Source organism: Phodopus roborovskii, unplaced genomic scaffold (genome assembly GCF_943737965.1).
Source record: "Phodopus roborovskii unplaced genomic scaffold, PHOROB, whole genome shotgun sequence".
NCBI lineage: Eukaryota > Metazoa > Chordata > Mammalia > Rodentia > Cricetidae > Phodopus > Phodopus roborovskii.
The window spans coordinates 23,689,604-23,715,011 of NW_026126416.1; the positions used below are offsets into that span (position 1 = coordinate 23,689,604).

At 43.1% G+C, this 25,408-nt stretch overlaps 1 protein-coding gene across 1 annotated transcript; it reads left to right on the forward strand.

Annotated features, from left to right (window-relative positions):
• The first annotated feature begins 2,779 nt into the window (after positions 1-2,779).
• On the forward strand, positions 2,780-11,133 carry Snrpb (small nuclear ribonucleoprotein polypeptides B and B1). Its single transcript, XM_051183403.1, has 7 exons — positions 2,780-2,923; positions 5,071-5,222; positions 6,999-7,110; positions 8,756-8,908; positions 9,718-9,856; positions 10,160-10,285; positions 10,888-11,133. Exons 1-7 carry the CDS (start codon positions 2,921-2,923, stop codon positions 10,896-10,898), a joined length of 696 nt encoding a protein of 231 aa, XP_051039360.1. The 5' UTR covers positions 2,780-2,920; the 3' UTR covers positions 10,899-11,133.
• The last annotated feature ends 14,275 nt before the right edge of the window (positions 11,134-25,408 follow it).

Sequence of the window (25,408 nt, forward strand, 5' to 3'; positions counted from 1 at the left end):
ATCTCTCAAGTGATGAGATTGTAAACATTTGCTACGTCTGGCTCAATTTTTATTTTCTTTTGCTTTTTGAGACAGGGTTTCTCTGTGTAGCCCTGGCTATCCTGGAACTTGTTCTGTAGACCAGGCTGGCCTCAAACTCACAGAGATCCACTTGTCTCTGCCTCCCAAGTGCTGGGACTAAGGACATGCACCACTACTCCCCAGCCAAATAAATATTTTTTAAAAATGCTTCAGCGAATTATGCATCTGGTGACGGGTAACCCGGGGACAACTAAACAGCTGAGTCAGAGGTACCTATCTATATTTTCATTTTGATTCTGCCAACTTTGGCATGCCAGTTCATCTTGCTAGGCCTCCATTTCTCTGTGTATAGGTTGATAGATATGGGGCAATGGAAATTGTCTTAGAATAGTGTGAAGAGGGCAAAGGTCTGAGGGGGTAGCATCCCCTTGCTAGGTCTGAGAAGCAACAAAGAGATCAGTGCAAACTGGAGACTGATGAGTGAACAGGATGCTGAAGGAGAGGATGTGGAGGAGAATATGGGCTGCATTTTTCCCATGAGTCCTGGGAAGTCAGAGGGAGGTAGACAGCAGGGTGAGCCATCCTCTGAGAAAATCCCAGTATATTTTAGGCCCTCCCTGGCTGCAGTGAGAGCAAGGTTAAGGCAAAGGAACCAATTAAAAGGACTCATTTAGAGTGGGGGGGGGCACGCCTTTAATCCCAGCACCTGGGAGACAGAGGCAGGCAGATCTCTGCGAGTTCTAGGCCAGCGTGGTCTACAGAGTGAGTTCCAGGATAGTCTCCAAGCTACAAAGAATCCCTGTCTCGAAAAACAAACAAACAAGACAAAAACCCAAACCAAACCAAACCAAAACAACAACAACAACGAAACCCCAAAGGATTCATTTAGTAATCCAAGTCAGAGATGCTGGAGGCTGGAACTAGTGGTGGTAGCTATGGAATAAATAACAATAGCTATATTCAAGATAATTTGAATGTGAGGTCCATACAACTTACTGACAGATTATGAAAGAGAAGGAAGGAATTAACTATGCTTCATGTTCTCATTACTTTATTATGTTTTTTTTCATTGTTTGTTTTGAGACAGATACCTGTGAGGCCCAGGTTAGTTTCCAATTCCTTGTGCACCCACCTCATTGCCTGAGTGCCAGGATTATGGGTATATGTTACCACGCCCCGTTTATGTGGTGCTGGAGATGGAACTTGGGCTTTGTCTGTCCTACACAAGCACTCCACCAAATGCAACATATTCCTAGCACCATTCCTTGCTTTCTTAACAAAACTTCTGGAATGGGGAAGTGGTTTGGAGGAAGAGTAATAAGGTTAAGAATTCAGTTCTCAACATGTAAAATTTAGTATATCTGCTGGACAGCAATTAACCAAGTGGTTTTATATAAAAGATCAAAAGCTAGGAAAAAACAAACAAGCAACCAAAAAAAAAAAAAAAAAAAAAAAAACAAGGTTAGAGGAATAAATTAGAAAGTCCTGGGCATATAGGCAATAATTAGAAGTCATGGAGGTGAATAAGATTAATTCATTAAAAAAAAACAATTATTGAGCCTTTTATGTTGAGCAGTGATCTAAGCAAATAAAATACTATATTTTAGTGGATCTTACATTCTAATGGGGTAATTAAATAACTTAAGAATATATACAGTAACCATCTCTTATCCCAGTTCAGTTACCTTTGGTCTATCTGTCTGAAACTATTAAATGGCAAATAAACATTTAAAATTCTAAGTCATGCACCATTGTGAGTAGCATGAGGAAATACCATTTTTTTTTTTTTTTTTTGCCATAACCACAAATCTTCTCTTTGTTTAGGTTTCCACACTGCATGTGTTGGCTCAGTGGTCATAGGGTCGGCTGACCTGCGTCCCAGTGCTTATGTTCAGGTAGTTCTTGGTTTGTTAATAGTCATAAAGCATTTGATTAGTGACGCCGGAAATTCAAAGGCACCCAAATATGCTTTCTTTAAATGAAAAAGTACAAGTTCACCACAAGTATACATATCTAGAAAAATATAGCATGTTCAGGGTTTGGTACTGTGACTCGGAGAAGGTATGGGGATCCTTGGAAGGTATACCCCTCCAATAATGAGGGGACTAAGGTTTAGCATGTCAGATAGCAATCAACATTAAAGAGAAAAACCAAAACAAGCTAAAGTGTAGGCGTTAGGTGCCTGGGCAGGATGCAATGTTGTTTTTATTTTAATTAGAAACAATGATCAGGGAAGTCCTCACCAGTACAGTGTTATTTCAGTGTAAATCATGAAGGTAAGGGCGTGAGCTTGTACACATTCCTGGGGGATAGGGAAGGGTCTAGTGTTCCTCGCAAAGGTGCAGGGGCAAGAACACTGGCTTCCTGGAGTGAGTTCTCGAGAGTGCTGACTTCAAGAACTGGGGTAGGCAGGAGGTTCCGGGGCAGCAGCGTGTGAAACAAGCCACCCCCGCGGAGACTAAAGTGGGTAGGATGGGGAGGTGTATGTCCAATGGGATCCAAGGCTTTCAGTTTGATGTTTGTCACTGTAGGTAGGAGGATTGGAAGCTCAAGACCAGCCTGGGCGACACAGTAAGTGTACGAAACAAAACAAAACGAGAGGGGGAACTCAATAAAATTAAAACGAAGAAAAAAAAAAAAAAAACCCACACAAACATCAAAAATCAAAACAAAACCAAAAGCCCAAACAAGCCGAAAGCTGATAACACTTTTCCACGCCCTAATCTGCTTCCAGGTACCGGAACTCCAGGGCGGAGTCTGGACCGGAAGTAGTCTCACTAGGGGCGGTGTTTTATAGGCTGCATTTCCGTTAGCGGCGGCGGGAATCGCGCTGCTAGCTGGCGACTAGGCCTCTGTGGAAGCGAATCCGGCGGGAATCTGAGACATCGGAGCCGCCACCATGGTAAGAAGGCACGGGCTGGCCGCAGGGAGCTCAGGGGTGCGGAGTGGGGCGGTGGCGACGGCGTCCGTGGGTTGGAGCCGCCCGTGGCCGACAAGGTCGGGGCCCAAGCCGCTTAATCCGGGCGCCAAAGGCCTGCACTTGCGGCTGGGCCCGGGTGGAGGGGAAGGCCGCACCGGGGACCGAGGCTGACGTGTGTGTGGGCGACGCTCCAAGCGGGTGTCCCGGTGCCACGGTGGTTACAGTTCCGGGGCCTCGGTGGCTGAAACTTGTGCCGGGTCGATGTGTGCCCGGGCTCCTGGAGCAGACGCGAGCCTCGGGCCGACTAGGGGACACCGGGCCAGACGGAGAAGTGGCGGAGGTCACTGCCGGAAACCCGAGTCTAGTGCGGAAGGAGCGGGAGGGTGGAGGAGAGTGTTTGCATTGCAGAGCGCGACCCTGCTACGCGTATTTTTACGTTGGGGCATGTCCGGCGCTGGGACTGCACCCTGAAGTCAGTTCTGTGTTGGTTCAGTTTCTGGCTCCGTTCAGGGCTAATGCTATTCACTGTGATAGTTCGGCTTTAGGCTAAAAGTAACGGCAGGGGGAGAGGCGGGACGCTTCCTCCAGTGGGCGGGTGCAGGAGCGCCCCGCTCCCCCGTGGGAGTGTGGGTTAGAAATCTGGAGAACTGAGCGAGCCAAATAGAAGGCAAGGAATTGTCAGGAAACTGGTTGCTGAAGTCTTTGCACCTTGCTTTACCCTCTTGGTAGTAAGACATCGCTGAAAGATTTTCCAGAGCCTTAATGGACTTAGGTTTAGAAAGGTCAGCCAGGAAAAGTGGCCAGTACTTGAAATGTGTTTGTAATTTCTGTGCATAGGAGGCAGGTCTTGGTTTTTGAGGCCAGTTTTGGCAACAGAGCAAATGCAATAAATACCTCTAATATCTCCAAAAATATTACTCTAGTTGAGTAGCTGAAGAAACCTAAGGTAGCGAAAATAGGTTATTGTTTTGAGAGCTGACTGAAACAAGCCCTTACTTAACCTTCAGCTTGGGTCGTCTATTTTATCAGTAAAAAGGAATGACAGTGAACTCAATTTTGAGGATTAAATTAAATAAATCCTTTTCAAGGGCCTAGCAACACAGGGAGTACCCAGTAAAATATTAGCTATTGGATCATTGGATTGATAAAGGCTGATCCTCTTAACAGAGCTCTTTGAAATGATGATGGTGATGATTATTTTTGGTTTTTCAGAGAGTTTCTCTGTATTCCTTTGGAGCCTATTCTGGAACTAGCTCTGTAGACCAGGCTGGCCTTGAACTCACAGATCCTCCTGCCTCTGCCTCCCGAGTGCTGGGACTAAAGGCGTGTGCCACCAATGCCTGGCTGAGATTATTATTTAGCAGAGAACACATAATCTGGTTTTCAGGTTAGGGCTGGGTAATGGTCACAGGGTCAGAGAAGGCTCTTGGGTAGTTAAAATTGACATAATATCTGTTAGACTTGGGAACTGATACGTTTCTGAGAGACTGCTATGGGTACTCTGTTCACTTAGGGGTGTGTATAGGCTCCTTTATTTTTGCAAAGCTACATTGGGAATAGTATATAAAATACTGTTTGCCTTAATTAAAAATTAAGGGTAACAATTTATATATTAGACTATTAAGTATTCAAACTAATTAGCACTCTGGCCCAGAAAAGTTACCCTACTCCTGTTCTTGCTTCAGAGCTGATTCACTTTCTGGTAATAAGCTTTTCCTGAAGTGGATTTTTAGTGCTTCCAGTTCTTAGTTTAGATGGATTTAGATGTTCGTAGCACTGAGTCTATATAGTGGTAGATGGCTTAATGTTCAGTAGGTCTAGTATGGGTGGATTTGATTAGTTTGTGGCCACTTCAAACTTTCCTGAGACAGTTACAACATAAAGTCAGTTATAGTCTTAGGGGGATTGCCTGTTTTAAGGACAGGAAAGTAGCACGTTAATGGGCAGAAGTCAAGGCTGAAAGTTGGGTGATAAGGGTCTCAGGAAAGGGCCTTGTTTGGAAGACAGCTGGAAATTGTTGAGAAAGTTGGAAATAGAAAATTAGGCTGTGGTGGAAGGCATGGGGGAGGGCCAGAAGAGTGTGAATCCAAAAGAACTGAGCCTGACTGATTCCCTGCTCCCTCTTGCAGACTGTGGGTAAGAGCAGCAAGATGCTGCAGCACATCGATTACAGGATGAGATGCATCCTGCAAGATGGCCGCATCTTCATCGGGACCTTCAAAGCTTTTGACAAGCATATGAATTTGATCCTCTGTGATTGTGATGAATTCCGGAAGATCAAGTAAGGCGAGAGCTGTTGGGAGGGAGAAGGATCTGGGATGTACTGGATGGATGAGATGGGTGGGCCAAGTGTGGAATGGCTGTTCAGCTGGGTGCTCTTGTTTGCTCCCTGCTTTTGAAGGGAGAAACTTAAATGGGAACATTAGCTGCTAAGGAATCTATTCTCTTCCTTAATCCGGAAAACCTTGCTCTCTAATTCTGGCAGAGTGGAAGTTGGTGAGGAGGGCTGTAGGCTTTTAATTTCTCTGAATTTGCATGCCCCTGGTTACTGGGGTAAAGGGCTCTCATGTTCTCCCCACAGGTGTGTGAGGGGGGAGAGCTTGATTTTCTGGCCTCATTACCTATTTGTAAAGCTGTAGCCTACAGGGCTCTCCTATTGCAGCCTGGTCTGAAACTGCTTTAAGAAGCCTCTGACCCTCTTCAGGGTAAGTGCTCTGTTCCCCATGTGGGTTTGGGGCCAGTCATTTTTGTTGGCATTTTCCAAAAAAATTGGAGATGTTTTCTCATCTCATTTGCTGCAATTCTGTAAGTTTATTAGCTAACTCCTTCCAGAACCATTAAGCAGTGTGGTCTTTTTCAGTCCTGATTTATTATGTATTCAAGACATCTTGAGACTCAACATGTCATATGTTGAGTGTGGTCATATGCACTCTCTGACATGCAGCATTTGTATTATGTACTGATTGAATTCCCCTAAATTCTTTTGAGAACCTTTTGTGTGGCCCAAGGTCACATATAGAATAAAAATGTAGAGATGCCTGAGTGGTAGTGTTAGAGTAGGGAGTAGATCTATGGAATTTCCATTTTAAAAATGAAACATTTTCTAATTAAAAACAAAGTGTTGGTAAATATTTTTTCAAATAAAATTAATGAGAAAAAAATTTATACCTTTTTTTTTTTTCTTCACCATGAAAGGCAAATACAGGCTTATTTAACAAGACAGTATGAACTAAAAAAAGAAAAAAAAGTTAAGCTTTTTAAAAATCAAGATATTATTTCTTTACTTTAAAGGCTTTGAGCCTGGTGGTGGTAGCATACCCATTTAATCCCAGGACTTGGGAGGCAGAGGCAGGTGGATCTCTGAGTTCCAGGACAGCCAGGACTGTTAAACAGAGAGACCCTGTTTCAAAAAAGACTAGCTTTGGCTTCCTGTTTCCATATTGCAGCTACTTTTCCTAGTTTATATTTTCATTTCATTCACCTTTTCCAGTTGTTGGTGTTTGGGGTTGGTTCTAGTTTGAGATTACCCATGAGAAATGTCTATGTGGCTCTTGTAAAAATCCAACTACTTTGTATGTGAAATTTCCTATCTTTTCCTCTATCCCTTCTGCTTCTCATGTAAGGTGAAGGGTGGATTGTAGCTTGAAGTTGAATTGTTCCTGGTAGGACATTGCGTGGATGTGGAGTGGATGGTATGCACTTTTGCTGAGGTATTGTTTAGCCAGCTCTTGTCTATGAAGTTTTAAGCTGAAGACAGGGAACAAGGTAATGTCAAAGAAAACCAGGAAAGGCATTTTCGGTTGACTATGTATCTTTGATAGGGCTGGACTTTATTGCTGCTTGTACTGTGTTCTGGTCTGTGCATCTTCTTGGCTTGGTAGAAAATAGCCTACCATCTATCACTTAGCCTGGGATACTGTCCAGAGACCTGTTTTAGAAAGTTTATATACTTTTTGTCAGGTGATAGAATATAAAGCAAACCTTGGTGGTTCCTAGTTGGGTAAACCAAAATGTTCCCTACCTTCTAATACTTTGTAATCTAAAAATTTAATTTTAGGCCAAAGAACTCCAAACAAGCAGAAAGGGAAGAGAAGCGAGTTCTCGGTCTGGTGTTGCTTCGAGGGGAGAACCTGGTCTCCATGACAGTAGAAGGACCTCCTCCCAAAGACGTAAGTCCCTCCTGAAACCTATAGAAGGGAGGCCCTCATGGGAGCAAGGTCTTTTAGGTACTCTGGCTGTGCACTCCTTTACAGATAGTAAATGAGTGGAGAGAGCTAGAAATTGTGACTTTAATCTTCTCAGTGGATCCCAGTCAGCAGGGGAGCCACTTGAGGCCATTTGGTCACTTATTAAAAATTAACAGCTATAGATTTATGTAACAACAAATACTGAAAAAGGAGGGTTTGGATGATGGAAAATGGAAAGGAAAATTAATTATCTCAAAAAGAAATAATTTTAAATAAATAGTAGCTCCTGCTAGGTGTGGTGATACAGTTTTTTCATGATAATATTTTTTATTTAAATTTGAAACAAGCTTGTTTTACATGTCAGTGCCAGTTCCCTACCCTCCCCTCCTCCCCTGTATCCCCCCCAGCCCATCCCCTTTCTGCTCCCCAGGGAGGGTGAGGCCTTCCATGGGGGATCTTCAAAGTCTGTCATATCGTTTGGAGCAGGGCCTAGGCCCTCATGGTACCCAATTTTAATCCCAGCAGAGGCAAGTGAATCTGAGTTCAGGGCTACATAGTAAGATCCCATCTCAGAGAAACAAAAACAGCTCCAAATCATAGAATTTATGGATGCTTTTTTTGATAGTTACAGAGTAGTATTTATTGATTGTTTTATTTAATTATTTTAGTTTGCTTCTGAAAAATTATTCTCACCTTATGGACGAAATAAACTTGTTTAGTAGCGTGCCTAAGATGTCACAGCTAGTAAATGGCAACCCTGACATTTGATTCCAATGATCTTGGTTCTATAAACACCAATGTATGTTTATAAATAGAGCTGTCTAGAAAGAACCTGACTAAATTTGTTTTCCCTTTTTATTTTAAGACATTGTTAATCAGGAGAATATTCTTAGCCTGCATTTATTTATGCATATGTCTGTTTTAATTTTTGCAGTGCTTTGTTTAGACCCAGGGCATTGTGTGTATTGGGCAAGCCCTCTGCCACTGAGCTGCCTCTTCAGCTCTCCTTGTTGATTTTCACCCACACACATGCTTCTTTGTAACACGGCAAACAGTTTGTTCTGCCTTTTCAGTCTGTAAACATCCTTCAGTTATCCTCTTGATTTAGTCCTGCTGATGATAGCCTCTCAGCTGAGTAGACAGTAGTTTATCTCATTATTTTGAATTGTACGGCCCTTTTCTGTTGTAAATATGTATCAAATATTATTTAACTGCTGTCACTTAGCAAGGGAGAATCAGAGCCAATGGATCTCATGTCTATTGAAAGGTCAAGTGCTATTTTATTTTAATAGGAGGTATTGAGTGATATGCTCCTTTAGATTTAAGTTTTAGTCCCTTTAAGGGTTGATAGGCAGGTTCTTGGTCTTGTCTGGAAGGAGAATGGTGTTAGTATGTATGCTAGTGTATATAGTTAGTACTGTTTAGGTGCCTTATAAATCCAGTAGGCTCTTAGCAATGCTCTTTATTAGGTCAGTCAGGTGCTTTTACATAATTAAACACATCCTTACATTGTTAAACAAATTCAGCATAAACAAAAGTAACACCTTTAGCATAAACAAATGTAATGCATCTTTCCCTAGTTAAAATAATCTATAACTTCTTTTTTTTTTTTTTTTAATCCTTTCAGACTGGCATTGCACGAGTGCCACTTGCTGGAGCTGCTGGTGGGCCAGGTATCGGCAGGGCTGCTGGCAGAGGAATCCCAGCTGGTGTCCCCATGCCCCAGGCCCCTGCAGGACTTGCTGGGCCAGTCCGAGGAGTTGGAGGCCCATCACAGCAGGTGAGGCACTGGGGGAGTGCTACCAGTTTCTGGTAGCTAAAAGGATAGGGGAGAGTCCACAGCCTGAGGAAGACTCCAGATTCGCCAGTCTCATAATGAGTTGTCAGGCTCTCAGTGTGTGTCTGAAGAAATATTTGTACAAAAGGTGTTCCAGCCAACTGAGTTTAGCAAAATGTTCCTGCGACAGTAAGTGTACTTTTTCCGTGTCACCGGTCTTAACCATAGGTGCTTTTTCCAGTTTGGATTGGGAGCCCTTAATATTAATATTAACGTCAGGCTAAGAGGCTGTAAACTGGGCATTCAGGCTTCCTTTCCTGATAGTTTGCTTTTACATGGGGAGTCTGATGGCATGAGTTGTAGTGTTAGGAGACTTCAGGCTCAGGCTGTTGTGAGTAGTTTTTCCTGCAGGCCTGGTCCCATAGCTGTGCCAGCCCCAAATAACACAGAGATAACTCTATTTGATATAATTCTGTTGGCCTGTTATTAGCATTTCTTATTGGCTAGCTCTGTCTTAAATATTAACCCATTTCTATTATTAATCTAAGTATTTCCACCACGTCGTCTTATCTTACTAGAGGGAGGGGCTGGCATTCTGCTCTCCTCATCCTACATCTTTAATCTCCCTACTACTTCCCGCATCCTCCTTGTCTCCTAGTCCCGCCTATCTTGCTTTCCTATTGGCCAACAGTGCTTTATTCATTAACCAGTAAGAAAAGCATTTACAGAATGACATCTCCCATCAGGCAACTGGAGAGAAGGGTGGGAAGATGGATGTGCTGACCTTTGTTTTGTTTAATTTATCATTTTAGGTGATGACTCCACAAGGAAGAGGCACTGTCGCAGCTGCTGCAGCTGCAGCCACAGCCAGTATTGCAGGAGCCCCAACTCAGTACCCACCTGGTCGTGGAGGTCCTCCTCCACCTATGGGCCGAGGGGCGCCACCTCCAGGTAAATATCCTCAGAGGAAACCAGCACTGAATACTACAAAATGCCTTAGCTGGATTCATGATGAAGTAGATCCTTGACTGAGCCTAATGATGAGTTTGTGTAATTAAGCAGGATTACTCTGAGATCCAGCCTGGCTGACAGAGTTGGGAACCAGCTGGACAAGAGCCATTAGGAGCCCCATCTGACTCAAGGGCCCATTTGCTTGTAGAGGCTGAGAGGATAGACTGGGCTATTTGACTTGATACACAGTTTTGTTTGTTTCCGCCCAGCTTTTAAGAGGTCTCTTGGGCTTTTTTCCTTCAGGTATGATGGGCCCACCTCCTGGCATGAGGCCTCCTATGGGTCCTCCAATGGGGATCCCTCCTGGCCGAGGAACTCCAATGGGAATGCCCCCTCCTGGGATGCGTCCTCCTCCTCCAGGGATGCGAGGTAAGTGCCTACAAAAGTGACTTTTGCTTTAGACCAGATCTGTTTTTGGGCCTCAAATTTAGGGAAGTAAGCTCTTGGAGGATAGCTGTGTCCATAAAGTAGAGAGGAGGAGGGAGTGAGAACAGGTTGTCCTTGCCTCCCTAGTGGAACAGAGGTGTGTTCAGTGTCCAACAGCTCTGGATGTAAGATGAGCGTCTCTGAGATCACAGTAGAGACTGTCTGCACTTAACTAATTAAGAGAGTCTCTTGCTGGGTATAGTGGCTCATGCCTTTAATCCTAGCATTCCAGAGGCAGGTGGATCTCTTTGTTTGAGGACCGCCAGGTCTACACACTGAGTCTCTGTCAAAACAAACAGAAAGCCCAGAGAGCATCCTGACTACCAGCTCTGTGTTCTTCCCATGAAGTCATAACAGGTCTTAAGATAAATAATGTTAGGTTTCATGACCATTTTAGTTCTTTCTCTGGTTTTGCATTTGTGTTTTTTATGGACATAGCCCAGTCAACCCACCCCTGTAGTCACTTGATAGCTACCTGCAGAGTATGGGAAGTGTGGAGGGCTTGAGTTCAGATCAGGTTCTGACTAAACTTTCTCTTGCTTCAGGTCTGCTTTGATCCTCCTCCCACAGCATTATGGCAGTAACTCCACTGAGGTGTGGGCCCTATTCCCCAGGGCCAACTTAGCACAGACCTGTTGTTTGTTAATGCTGTTCATGGAGTCTCCATGGATCGTCTGGTTTTCCTTTCAGGGCCTCCTCCCTGGGGAATGTGCCCTGCAAGGCCCTAGGCTCATCTTGGTCCTCCTCAGCTCCTTGCCTGTTTCCCAAAAGGCTGTACATAGTCCTTCCCCCCCCCCCCCCGTGCCCTGGTTTATAATAAACTCCCAAGAGATTGTTCATACATGCAGTAGATATATCCGTTTGTCTTTAGAAAAGCCTATGATGAGTGCCTAATAGTTAAAGAATTACCTTGGAAAAACTAACCCAACTCTTAGCTGCTTCCCTATAATATTTTATTGTTGTTTGGATTAAGAAAATTGCAAAACTGAACTATGAGTCTTTATCCATCAAATGTAAAGGTCACTTTGAGGAAATAAACGTTCATGTGTGTTAAGTGTTAGTATCACTTGCAAAGGCAGATCTTTATGAAGCAAGCACTATTAAGGTGGGATGGGGGTACTACTGTTAGAACTTAGTCTCAGGGTCACACATATACATACCTAACTTAAATGGATTGCCATGATTTTTTCTACCCACTTTGTTTAGATGGTGAGATAGCAAGACTAGTGATGAACCATGGAAGTGATGGGGTTTTTTTGGCATGCAGTGGTAGTTCCAGAAAATCACATTAGCAGAGGTAAAGGGTCAGGGTTATCTCAATAACACAGAGGTGATTAAATCCATTATCCTTCCATGAGCAAACTGGGAACAGAAGGGAATTCTAAATAGGAGTCCCTCAGCTAGGGCCTGGTGGCACAGTGGGCTGTAGCTTAGTGAGGGAATATTTGCCCAGTATCTGCAAAGCTGGATTAAATCTTCAGCACTGTGAGAAGATGAGAGGAGTGGCTGTACAGCCAGCAGCATAACAAGTTCCTGCATTCACTGTCGTTCCTTCCTCTTGTTGCAAGCTGAGGCTGTGGCAGTTGGGAAGAAAACATTGTTAGTAAATATATGCAAGTGATGGGATCATGTGTCCAGGAAGTTGCAAGTCATTCATAAGCCCAAAAAGTAGTGAATGAATTCAGCAAAATTGTAGGTTGGAAGCCGATATAACTATACCAGTGTCAGTCTGAAAAGGAAATTGAGTTTGTTTGGGATATAGTACATTAAAGTTCTCTCAAACAGAATTTGTGTGTGTTTTTGTGTACATATGTATGGATTTATTAGAATGGCTTACATACAGGCTGTGGTCCAACTAGCTAATAATGGCTGTCTAACATTGGGAAGTCAGAGGATCCAGAAGGTTAGTCCACAAGGCTAAGTTTTTAGTATTTGCTGGAGTCCTGAAGAATTAGGCTCTAATGCCAGTGAAGGAATGGACTTGCCAGCAAGTCCAAGCAAAGAGCAAACTTTGTTCTTTCATAGCCATATCAGCTGCCAGCAGAAGGTGTGTTCTAGATTAAAAGTGGGTCTTTCCACTTCAAATGATTTAATGAAGAAAAATCAGCCAGATGCTGTGATGCACGCCTTTAATCCTAGCACTTGGGAGGCAGGTGGATCTGAGTTCAAGGCTAGACTAGTCTGCAAATCAAGTTCCAGGATGGAGAAGACTATTTTTTTTTAATACAGAGAAACCCTGTCATCCCAGCTGATTTGGTTTTAGTTGATTTAGATGTAGACAAGTTGACAACAAAGGATAGACATTACAAGAGGATAGGAATCAAAGGCCTATGGTTTCACTCTAAAAATGAGAAATTAAAGGCAATGAGGAAAGATGGGTTGGAACATGATATTAAGCTCATTGTACCACATAAATGAATTCAGTACTCTTAATTCTATTTAGAAGAAACATGCTGATTTTGTATGTTGTCCTGAGTAGCCAGAACCTTGAAAGTACGATGTTTAAGCTGTCAAAGCAATGAGAGTTCATTAGTGGCATCTAGGCACAAACCTGTGAGAATGGGGTTGAGAGAAGCCCCTGACATAAAGTTGAGAGTCATTAAGGAGTATCTGAAAACCAGTAATGCTGAGACAGGAAGAGCCACACACCTCTACTCACTCCCATTACTCAACAATTTAGAAAAGTTATTAAATATAGACCAATGAGAAGGAAGTAGTCATTATCACTATTACGATGGTGGATTTTAGATTTGACACTGACGACAAGCAACATCTGAATTGTGAAGCAGTAGACGGTAGAACAACTGTTGAAAGAAAGTGGAGTCAAGTATTCAATGCTTGTCGTTTGCATTTTGGTTGCTTTTTTTTTTGTTTGCCTTGTATGTAATTAAATTTTTTTTTTTCCTGTTTTAAAGATAGATGAGTATTTTGGCTGTGTGTACCTAAGTGCATTCTTGCCTGCTCAGGGTCCTCAGGCCAGGAGAAGGTGACAAATCATGTTGTAAGTCACCATGTGGATGCTAAGAATGGAGCCCAACTCCTGTGCGAGAGCAGCCAGTACTGTAACGATTGTGCCATCTCTTTAGCCCAGCCCCTTCAATTATTTAAATTTAGTGTGTATATGATAAAGTGTATGGACCATGTTCTGCACATGGAAGTCAGAGGACAACTCAGGGAGTCCGTTTCACTCTTTGTGGGTCTCAGAGAACAAAGGGTCACCACAAAAGCGCTTTTACCTGTTGAACCATCTTAACAGCCTATAAAGAAAAAAAAATGTGTCCTGGGGATTGAGTCTGAGGACATTGACCATACTGGGCAATTGTCTAAGTTGCCCACTTTGGCTTTGAACTTACTCAAATCCAGACAGCCCTTAAATTTAGTCTCCCTTGCTACTTCTGAGTAGTTGGGATTACAGGCTTTTGCTATCAAAAACATCTTCAAATCTTTAAAAATAATGATGAACATATCTCTATTGATCCTTCTCTGTGATTAGATGGTTAAACTTCACTAGTGTGATGGTTGTATTTTGCATAAATATTTTATATTTAGCTAATTAAAATTTCTGAATTAAAGGATGTAAACATTTTATCAAGAAAGTTGATTAAAGTTAATTATCCTGAAAGTTTGAGTCTACTTGCCCTGTTACAAATTAGACACACTTAACAGTTGATCCTAAGAATTGGTAATTATCAAGAAGAAAAAAAATCTGACAATTGAAAGATGGTATACCATTTAAATATGTATTGTTCTTATCTCATAGTGTGAAACTACATTATTACTGTGCAGAGGAAGTATTTCATCTATTATTGTGGAAACAATCACTGGACCAATGCGCATCTTCATAATGGTGGGAAGTGGGTAGACACATTTGGTCATTTCCTCCCACTTTGGGAATTCATACCCCTGATTTTTCTCGATGACCACAAATCAGTAATGAATTAGATTGGGTGGAAATACTTCAGATTTTCCAAGTTTTTAGGCACAGTGTTTATGATTTAAAGGCAAAAGGGGCCATGTATCAATAATCACTGTCTAAGGAACTGGCCAGGAAAACCTATATATGAGAAGATCATCTGCTTTGAGAGGAACAAGAATGAAAGAGAAAATATACTGAATATCATTTGGAGCCTTGTAAGTATGTCCATCACCTAGATTTGAAAATCATATATATTCAAAATGATGAACTTGGCAAGGTTCAGATCCACCAGGAGGCAGCATCGCTCTGTGCAGGAGGACTGGGATGGCATGTGTGGGCTCTCACATCTGGACACTAGGACTGAGTCTTTATCTGTCTTCCGCTTTTCTCTCTTCCCTCCCTTCCCTTAAGCATTTCCCCCCCTTATGAGTGAAATCTGTAGCTGCGGACTTAGCTGCAGAGTTTGGTTTTCTTGTGCTTGTTGTACCTTTGTCTCTTTCTGTTTAGTAAACGAGTGTTCAGCTGGGTGTCAAAGGAAAAACACCCATTGCCAGAATTCCTTGCTAAGGGCTGTGAACATTGCTGGTTGCCTCACTTAAGTTGGATCAGAATGCATTAACTGACAGGCTCAGAGTCAATCTTAGGTGGGGATTTTTAGTAAAGTTGAGTATAACACATAGCCTATGATTTAGCATCTCAATACTAAAACATAGACCCAATAGAAATGTGACATTCACAAAAAGACATGAGTACATGTCAGCATTAAATTAGACAACTTGTATATTTGTATAGTGGAGCATGTCACACCAAAGGAAATGTACAGTGATCTGCAGTAACACATGGCAGTTTGAATTTTCTATACAAGTTGTTAAGTAACATGTCAAAGTCCAAACTCAAAACATTGAAACAATGTAATTCCATTCACAAAGTATAAGAACTAACAAATTGAGGATCCTTGACACTGGTGGGTCACATAGGCAGCACAGGTAGGGTGCTGGTTCCCCCAGGTGTGTGTGTGTGTGTGTGTGTGTGTGTGTGTGTCTGTGTGTGTGAGTGTGTTAGTCTGACAATTTAGTGAGCTGTATTTTGGTTGGTTGGTTTGCTATGTAGCTCAGGCTGGCCTTAAACTCGTGATCTTCCTGCTCTAGCCTCCTGAGTGCTGCATATTCGTTTTTTTAAAATTTATTTTATATAACAAAGTCCATTTAAATGAAAACAAACATAGACAATATTTGGGAATTTGGGCGTTGTTCTTTCCAAACTACTCCCTGCTGATAAGGGGAGTGCTGCATATTCTTGACATGAATAAATTTCTGTATGTGCATCTGCCCTGTAAGGATGGAAGGGCAAAACAGCCCAGAGCTCTTGAAGGCACTGTAAAGTGGCATGTGAAGTGCGGTATTGTCCAGATGACATTGGCTGGTATTTGTCCTCTCTTGCGATTTGCTTCTAATATCAAATAATTGATTTATTCATCCGTATTTTTTGGACACCAACTGTGTGAGTTAGACACCATTCTTTTCTAGTCAGCTCTGCTGGGTATATAAGAGTGAACAAGGTAGAATTCCCTGTACCCGAGGAACTTGCATTTCAGAAGGGAAGGGTAGGAAAATAAATGGGTATGTAAATGAATGATGCTGAGTGGTGATAACTGCTGGTGGTAGAGATGGCCCATGTCTGGAGTATGGTTCTGTTTCTTTAGAGTGATTAGAAAAGGCCCTCTTCATAAAAAGAAAACCAAGTTGAACAGAAGCCCATAGGAAGCAAGGGAACAGGTCATGTGGGTATGTGCGAGCGGAGAGAGCCTTCCATATAGTGTCAGTGCTGCTTGAGAATGTATTTGGTTTTTCATAAAACACCAGGAAGGTTTCCTGTCAGCTCCATCTCCATGCACTGTTATGTATTTGTGGTCAGGGGCAGCTGTTCAGGTTTGTCAGTAGAGGGTGCTGGAGAGACATTGTCAAGCAAGGCTTTCTCTTGAAGCTTGATTTCTCTAGCACCAAGATTCAGCAGAAAAAATGGCTTTTGTAATGCATGGTGGACACTGGTACTTAGCAGCTTCCTTTGGCATTCTCGGGTGGTGGTGTCACATGGTAGTTCCTCAGCAATGCTTTCCCCTGGCAGATTTACTGCAAGTTCTGGTAAGATGATACCTCAGTAGCTTCTCTGCTGAGCCACAGCCTCCTTATTCAACAAGGCCTGGCCCTCAGGCTTGTTAGGGTAGACAGGGAATATGACCTTCCTTGGACAGTCTGTCTCAGCTATAGAAGTGGTAGTTGCTCTAAAAATTTGTACCTCTGCTCTTTGATGCTCTCCATTTCTTACTAACAAATCACTACAGATCTTCTGCCTTCCAAGGAGACCTGACTGATGGAGACACGCAGTTCCACAGGAGTAAAATGATAATGCAAGATGAATTTAGAGGAGCCAGGGAACCCTGAAGGACATTTGCTTTCACTGTGTGGGATGGGATGCCCATAGAGGTAAAGATTTCTGGAGGAAGGATGGGGAGGGGGCAGGCTGAGGAACACAATTAGACTGGTGAGGGCATTGCAGAATTCCCAGCAAGGTGACAGCATGGGTCAGGGTGGAGTTGGTGATGGTGGGAAGCATATTCTGGGTGTTTGTTGAAGAGAAAATATACAGACACCATTTACAGTTGGGTTTAATGAGGTGAAAATGAAATAATAGAGTTTCCATTTGTATTCAGATGGGACAGGAATCTGGGATTAAGTTTTGGATATGTGTGTGTGTGTGTGTGTGTGTGTGTGTGTGTGTGTGTGTGTGTGTATGTGTATACAAACACATGTTAAGTGGCTATAACTTAAAATGGGTTGATGTAGGAGTTTTGGATTTTTACTATTGTATAATAGCCATGTGTTTATTTATAAATGGTTCTTCAGACTTTGAATTTTGACTTGTTCCTAGTCTAGTGGTAAGCTGTGTGGAGTGTTGGCAGCAGCTGTGAGCTACAGTCTCCAGCTATGCCATCACTAAGACAAATGGTCACACATGGCACTGCTCTGTGCTGCATGTCTGTGCTTTGTAGGTTAGGGCATTAACTATATTTTTAACTTATGAAAAGAACTGAAGGAAAGTTGGAATAATTCCAACAGATTTAAAAGTGAGTGTTCCTGGGTTGAGAGTATCACCTCCTGATATTTTTGCAGTGAGTTTCTTGGGTTGTACTTGTCATGCAAGTAGAGGATCATTGGCTGACATTTGACATAGGAGACCAGGAGCATTCATTTAAGGAAACCACTTGACTGATAAAAACAATGAAAATTCAGGGAATTTTAGGCCAGAGCTGCAGTTGCCTGTGCACACTGAACATGGGCTATGAGGAGAGCAGGCCACAGTACACTATGCTGAGTTGTTAAGACACAACTAGAGAAGCTGACATCCCAGCTAGCTTAAGGTTTCTGTGCTGGCTGGGGCAACCAGATAGACCAGTCATCTATCTCAAAGAGCTGGAAGAAGAAAGCCGAAGAAGTCTTGGTGACAAATGGGGCCTCATCCAGCTCTTCCAGTGAGATGCTGTACTAGCCCAGAGACCTTGATCAAGTAGACTACTATGGGGTCTTAAAAGCTTGAAGGAAAGATATCTGCTTGGAAACTCCTTTGAATATGTTCTTGAAACTTAGCAAAGGCTATATTTACTGACCCTGTTCATTTATATGCTTGCCTATATAAGTTATTACTGTGAGCACATTTGTCAAAGCAACAGAAAGATGATTGGCAACAGTACATAAATCTTTGAATGGCCTGAAATTTTAGATTTAGCAGACAAAAACTTCAGTTATGAACGTGTTGTCTTGTCAAAACTATAGTACCCAACAATAGCAACACATTCTTCTAAAGGACACATGGGACATTCTTGAGAATAGATCATTCTAGCCAGTAAAATAAGTCCCAATTACTTTTAAAAATTAAACCTGCTGTTTTGAAATGACTATATATTCACATGCAATTGAAAAACAAACAAAAGACAGTACAGGGAGAGATCCCCTGTATCCTTCAGGAATGTTGGCCCAGTACTAACGTTTTGAAAAGCTGCAGGGCAATATTATAACTAGGATGTTATACTTGATATGGTCATGGCAGAATGGTCCATCCCATGAGGTTCCTTGTGTTGCTTTTTCCTTATAGCCATCCTCACTGTTACCATATCCTACACTTTGGGCAACCTAGAAATCTGTTCTGTTTTCCTATTATTTTCTAATTTTAAGACTGTTTTAAGTGGAATCATAAAAGATGGACATTTTAGAATTTATTTAGGCAGGGCCTCAAGTACCCAAGGTGGCCTTAAACTTACTATATAGCCAAGCGTGATCTTACACTTCTCATTTCCCAAGTGCTAGGATTATAAGCATGCATCACCACACCCAGTTTATGCAGGGCTAGAGAGTAAACCTAGGGATTTGTGCATGCTAGGTAGTACTTTACCAACTGAGTGACAGCACCAGTCCCAAGGTTGTCTTTTAAAACAGAAATTAACATAATTCTATGACATTCTTCCAGGTGTTATTGATGACAATGGTTCTTTATTTTCAAGGCTGAGTAGTATTTCACAGCATGGGTATATTGCAAGGTGTTTAAATACTTGCCAGTTGAAGGACAGACATGTTCCTCTTTGGGGTTATGATGAACAAAGCTGCTGTAAGCATCCTCATAGAGAGTTTTGTGTGAACACCATTTCTCTGGGTTAAATAAACTGTATGTATGAAGTTGGGACTTCTAGGGTCTTGGCTGGATATGAGAATTAATTCCCCCCACCAAAGACTTGGCTTTATAGGGTGCTATAAATGAAACAGACCCAGAGGATCTGGGTCTTTCATCTGCAGTTCAGATCTATTGTTGAGCTCCTGGAACAAAGTTTTCATTATGTTTAATATGTTTCAACTCCAGAATTTCTTTTAATTTTTCTATAGAGTATACAATACTCCTTGGAGGTAGTCTTTATCTTAAGATATTGTTTCCATCATCTTATAGCCTTTTATATATTTCTTCTGTGTATATATGGTGAATGCATGTATGTGTATGTATGGAAATCAAAGGTTGACTTGGGTGTCGTCCTCAATCATTCTTCACCTTGTTTTTGAGGCAGGGTCTCACTGAGTCTGAGGCTCACGATTAGTCTAGACTGGCAAGAGCTCCAGGGAGCTGCTGCTAGAACTCAGTTACCGGCTCCTGCTTCCCAGTCCTCATGCCTGTACAGTGCCTTACTGACTGCATTATCCTTTTGTCGTCTTTTAGCTCTTCGAGAATATTTAAAACAGCTGATTTTATGTGGGTTTGGTGTCTGGGCTTCCTCAGGGACAGCTTCTTTCACAAATTTTTGTTTTGGACATGTGCCACATTTTGTTTCTCCTTGTATGCAACCTCACCTCTGCCCCCAAATTTTAGCTAATATATCATGGTGAATCTGTCTCCCCAGTGTGTACCGCTGTGGGTTTATATTGTTTGTTAGTGACTTTCTTGACCTAATTCTGTAGAGCTGTGTGTAGATACTGGAACCTTGGTGTATTGGCTGGTAAGTTCCTTGCATGGGAAACTCGCAGGCTTTACAAGGATTCTCTATATGCTAAATAAAACACACCTTCATTCTTTGGCAGGAATTTTGCCACTCTTCATTGTCCCCTACTTCCTGCTTTTACACACCTGCAAAGTCAGCTAGAGGTGGGGTGATTGCTTAGGACTTCCTATTCTTTCCTGGGCAGTGCCCAGTCCTGGGATTGTGTGCAGTGCTAGGCAGGCTCCCTAGATCCCAAGCCTGTGTTGGAGCATATCAGAGTGTCCTATAATCAGCTAGTTTCCATCTTTTCTCTTTCAAGATTTTTGGTCTGATTTTTGTCGACTTTGACTCTGGGTAGCTGTTGTGCTTTCTGATTCTACTGCCCTGGGGGCTACTGTACAAAGCAGAAGAGCAGTAATGCTAATGTACAGCTTACCATTGCTTTCAATAATCCTGGGTACCCAAGAATGTAAACAGAAATGTATCATAGTACCACTGTCATTGGGCTAGCTCAGGCCTGTGGCAACAAAAGACATTAAATGAAAAGGTTCAAGTCCCTGGTATACCATCTTGAGGCTCACACAGCTCACAGGCAGCAGCCATTCCCACAGGCATCTTCCTGACAACTCCCGAGGGGGGAGAGAGTGCACAGGGACACTGAGCTATATCCCTTGACTTGGTCCTAGTAAAACAGGAGTTAGGAAGCTAGCCTCATCTAGAAGCGCTTTAAGTCTGAGAGATTCTTGGGGCTCCATTGTTGATAACTCTAAATTTGAGATGTACTCCACTAACCTAAATTAAGCACTTGCAGCTGCTGGTGTCTTTGAAAATGTGAATGCCGTAGGAAGAAGGAAAATGAAGTCACAACCAGTACAGTGTGCAAGTGTCACACGTTGCTGTGGTATCAGCAACCCCCCACCTCACCCCACCCCACCTCATTCATCTCAACATGTGCCCATAGGCTGGCATGTCCACCCAGCCTTGGTGATCAGGGGAGCTCACTCCAGGCACCCAAGAAGAGATAAAGATGTGTGCCCTTTGGGGAAGCCCATGGGTTCTGAGCATAGGTTGCCTGAATTCACTGACTGCTCCTTGGTTGAGAACTTAAACCTCTGGGAATCTGCCTAACACAACACCACACAGGCTGTAAACATAAAATGGAGGTAACCTGTCTACTTTGTGTATGGTAAGCATGAAATGCTGTTGTCAAGCTGTTGAACTCCTAACCTCCTATGCCTCTGCTGGTTCAAACCAGCTTTCCAAAGTCTGTCTAGACTAAATAGCCCTCTACAGGCCCACACAGCAGCCAGCTGCTATGGGATAATCCTTCCATATGCTGTGAATATATTCTTAATAATAATAATATAGCTTAATAATAAAGCTGACCTGGTCTATAGCCAGGCAGAATACTAAGGCTAGGCGGAAAAGCCAAATGGAGATACAGGGAGAAAGAAGGGCTCAGTTGGAGGAGATTTAAGCCAGCTGCCAGAGGAACAAGATGTACTAGACAACAGGTAAAGTCATGAAACCACGTGGCAAAATGTAGATTAATAGAAATGGGTTAATTTAAATAGTAAGAGCTAGTTAATCATAAGCCTGAGCTATAGGCCAAAAATTCTGTAATTAAAATAAGCTTTTGTGTGTTTATTTGGGACTAGGTGGTCAGGACAAAAGAAAAACTCTGCCTCTGTTTATAACCAGCCAGTTTAGCACTGTGGTGGTTCAGGGTCAACTTGACTGGGTCTTGGAGTGCCTAGGAATTTGACCAAACATTCTGGATGTTTCTGGGTGAGATTTGAGCCCATAGGCTAAATAATAGGTAGCCCTCTTCAAGGTGGGTGGGTTTTATCTGATGGGTTTAAGACATGGGTAGGACAAAAGGGCTGAATAAGAGGTTATCATCTTGAAAGAATGCCTTTGGATAACCAGTTGTCAGAGGGATTGTGGGTGTGTGTTTAGCCCTGGGGAGTCTGACCTGCCCCTGGTTGCTTAGAGCAGCTCTCCCCTCCAGACTCCATCCAGATTGCAGAAGCATGAGCAATTTGTCATTATTTTTTAAGCCTTAAATTGTGGGTTGGTTTGTTACACAGTCCTTGGTACCTGGAACAGCAAATGTGCCATGGTTGAAGTTACCTATCTGGGACATTACTGAGGGTTCTACCATCACCAGAAACACCTTTGTACATTTCCTTTGCTCTAATCTCTAAGGGCAAAGTTCCAGGACATGGCTATCTGGGGAAGCCTGGTGTGTGCTGGGGGAATACTACAGAAGACTTAGTGTTTTCAGCCTGGGGAAGAGGAAGAGTCTGTTGAGATGGGAACCAAGAGTCACTCTGGGAAAAATGTCCTTGCTCTCCAGAGAGCCCAGCTATGCTTTTGATAGGACCCACAGGCCTGTGTGGTCCCTGCCCTGGGACCATCAGCTTTTAAGGGGCCTTGTTGGAAACCTGGTCCCACAAGGGCAGACATTTGAAGTGGGTAAGAACCTGGCCTCTCCTCTTACCCCATTTTTAACTTCTTAGTCACCACAGATAAGGAATTTTGCTCCGCCATGGGCTCCCTCCCATGATGCACTGCCTCAACATGGACCCAAGAACAGCAAGACCAAATAATCCCAGTGAAATCTCCAAAACCATGAGCCAAGGCCAGCATTTCATTCCCTTAAATTTTTTTGTTTTTGTTTTTTGAGGCAGGGTTTTTCCTGTATTTTTTGGAGCCTGTCCTGGAACTAGCTCTGTAGACCAGGCTGGCCTTGAACTCACAGGGATCCACCCTACTCTGCCACTAGAGTGCTGGGACTAAAGGCGTGCACCATCAACGTCCAACTCCCTTAAATTTTTATTTATTTTGTTTTATGTGTATTGGTATCTTGACTGCATGTATGCCTGTACGCCGTGTGTATGTGCCTGTTCCCTGTGAAGGTCAGAAGAAGGCATTGATCCTCTGGCACTGGAGTTACTGATATTTGTGAGCCACTGTGTGGGGGCTAGGAATTGAACCTAGCCAGTGCTTAACCACTGAGCATCTGTCCAACACATTTCTTTTCTATCTCTCTCTCTCTCTCAACAAATAAGAGGATTTATTAAATACTGGCCAGGACCATGGATACTGGCCAGATCCATACCTGAGACTCATGCTCAGAATATGTCACCAAATGGCATTAGTCAGGAGCTTATGAAGGAAAAACTCACAAGGTTTCCTACTTCTTGCCTTTGTGCAATCCAAGACAAGCACACACCCTGATGTACTTCCTGCCTATGTATGATCAGTCACACATACTGTGTCTTTGGGCAACCAAACTTGTTTACAGACATAAAAATACTGGCTTGTTATCTTACATTAACAAGAGCCCCCAGCATTCCAGGAAGTTGTTTGTCCTTGGGCAAGTAGGGCTTATAGGTTAAAGGCATTTTTGTTTTATAGATCTCTTAAGTATAATAATTTAAACTTAAAAGTTATTGTTAGCCATCAAAGGTGCTGTGAGATTGTGTGCAAGTGACTTAACCTTCTCATACCCTGTCTTTCTCATTTGTAAAGAGGGGACAATAAGAAGGTCCCCTTGCAGAGTTGCTATATAGGAAAGATGAATATTTATAAGGATCCTGAAGTAGCCCCCAGCATGCACATTCGTTTAAGCACTATTTTATTATAATTAAAACCCCAGCCTTCTTAGAGTATTTCTCTAAAAATAGGGCTATCACTTTTAGGGAGGGGACTGTCACTTTTGTTTTTGGCACTCAACACTAAATTCAATTAGTTGATTTATTCAATAGTTCGTTTATGTGTTTACTTCTATTTCTCACTTTGTGTGTCATGCTGTTAAAAAAACGTGCAGATTGGACACCAGTCTTCACTGGCTAGAGAGTGTGTGAGGGGCATAAGCACAGTCCTGTCCTTGGATTTACATAGCATTCAGCATGGGGACCAGACAGCCCAGACTCCCCCTTCAGCGGCGGGGGCTGATTGCTCACTGGTCGGAGCCCTGCCAGTAGATGTTGTCCATTTAGGGACATCGCAGTTGTAGAGCCCTCCCCTGATCAGCATCATGTTCTTAGGCAAATCTGTGATGGCTTCTGTCAGAGAGACATAGTCCTACCTCGACACTCTGACAGGCCATTCCAACTCTGGAGCCACCTGAGATGAGAGGGGAACACATTGCCCAAGGCTGTTACAGGGCCTCTGTCAGGGCTCAACTCCTCCCTCTGCTCACTCCAGCTCTCCCAACCTTAGCCATGGGTATTGGACCCCAGGTTACTCCTTAGTCAGTATCTTGTATTCTTAAACTCCACCTTTGAGTGGCTTCCTGGGAAGCTCAACCCTGAGCTTGAGGATGATTTGTTGGAGGTTCCCAGACCCCTTTTCCCTGCTCTGCAATGACTCCTGCTGTGGAGGGGAGTGTCCCTTTCACTAGAAGTAGCAGGTGACCTGTCCAGGTCTTGTGCTGTCAGTTTCTCTCTTTGAGGACATGTATGTGACAGCAGAGACAGGTCTGGTCAGATGTTCTGTGAGCTGGTTGGTTTTGGTCAACTTGACACAAACTTAGACATACCTGGGAAAAGAACATTTTTTTTTTTTTTTGAGAGGTGGGTTCAAGACAAGGTTTCTCTGTATAACTCACTATGTAGACCAGGCTGCCTCTGCTTCCCAAGTGCTGGGGTTAAATCTGTGCTACCATCGCCTGTAAGAATCTTGAGGAATTGCCTCGATCAGATTGTTCTGTGAGAAGTTTGTGGGACATTTTCTTGATTAATGATTGATGTGGAAGGGTCCAGCTCACTGTGGACAGTACCACCTAACCCTAACCCCTAACCCTAACCCTTAACCCCTAACCTTTAATCCCTAGCCCTTAACCCCTAACCCTAACCCCTAATCCTAGGCCAGTGGTCTTGGGGCTGCGTAAGAAAGCATACCCTCCATGTTCTCTGCTGTATTTCCTGCCTCCAGGTTTTTGTTCTCTTCATTGTCAGCCTTGATGTCCCTCAGTGAGGGACCATGATGTGCAACTGTAAGCTGAAATAAATCCTCTTGTCCCCATGTTGTTTTGGTCATGGTGTTTACCACAGCAGTAGAACTCCTGACTAAGACACTCTGTGAGGACTGCACTCTGGGTGTGGCTTCTCCTAGTGAGGATGGGGGCGGGTGGGGTGGGGCCACACCACACTTCAATATTTCTGTTCCAAGCCCTTGAAGAGAAAGGAAGAGAATGCTTAGAGACCTGGTCTACACACGGTCCTTTCATTCAGTGACTAGGACAGCAGGTATGGGTCCCATTTGAGAAGCACAGATTTGGAAAGAACAGCTGGAGCCAAGGCCTAGAGCCAGATCTGAGTGAGGTTAGGGGTCAGTCTAGGATCAGGATTCAATCAAGAGACTAGAACCAGATCCTTGTGTCGGGTGGGAACTACAGTCTGGCCTCAGAGTTGTCTGTGGAGAGTTGGTTCAGGGGCAGTGTTAATATGGTTCAGTTTGGTACAATCCAGGTCTTGGTTTGAGGACAAGGCTTAGGATTTGATTTAATATCAGGGTTATGACCCAGCCCTGGTTTGAATCACAACTCAATCTAGAATCATTGTACTAGGCTGGGAGTTTATCTAGTTGCACTCTGGGGATCCTCAAAGCTTGTCTTAGCCCTGGG

Coding starts and splice junctions, on each gene's coding strand:
- Snrpb (XM_051183403.1), top strand. Junction 5,223..6,998: donor GATGAATTCCGGAAGATCAA/GTAAGGCGAGAG, acceptor ATTTAATTTTAG/GCCAAAGAACTCCAAACAAG. Junction 9,857..10,159: donor CCGAGGGGCGCCACCTCCAG/GTAAATATCCTC, acceptor TTTTTCCTTCAG/GTATGATGGGCCCACCTCCT.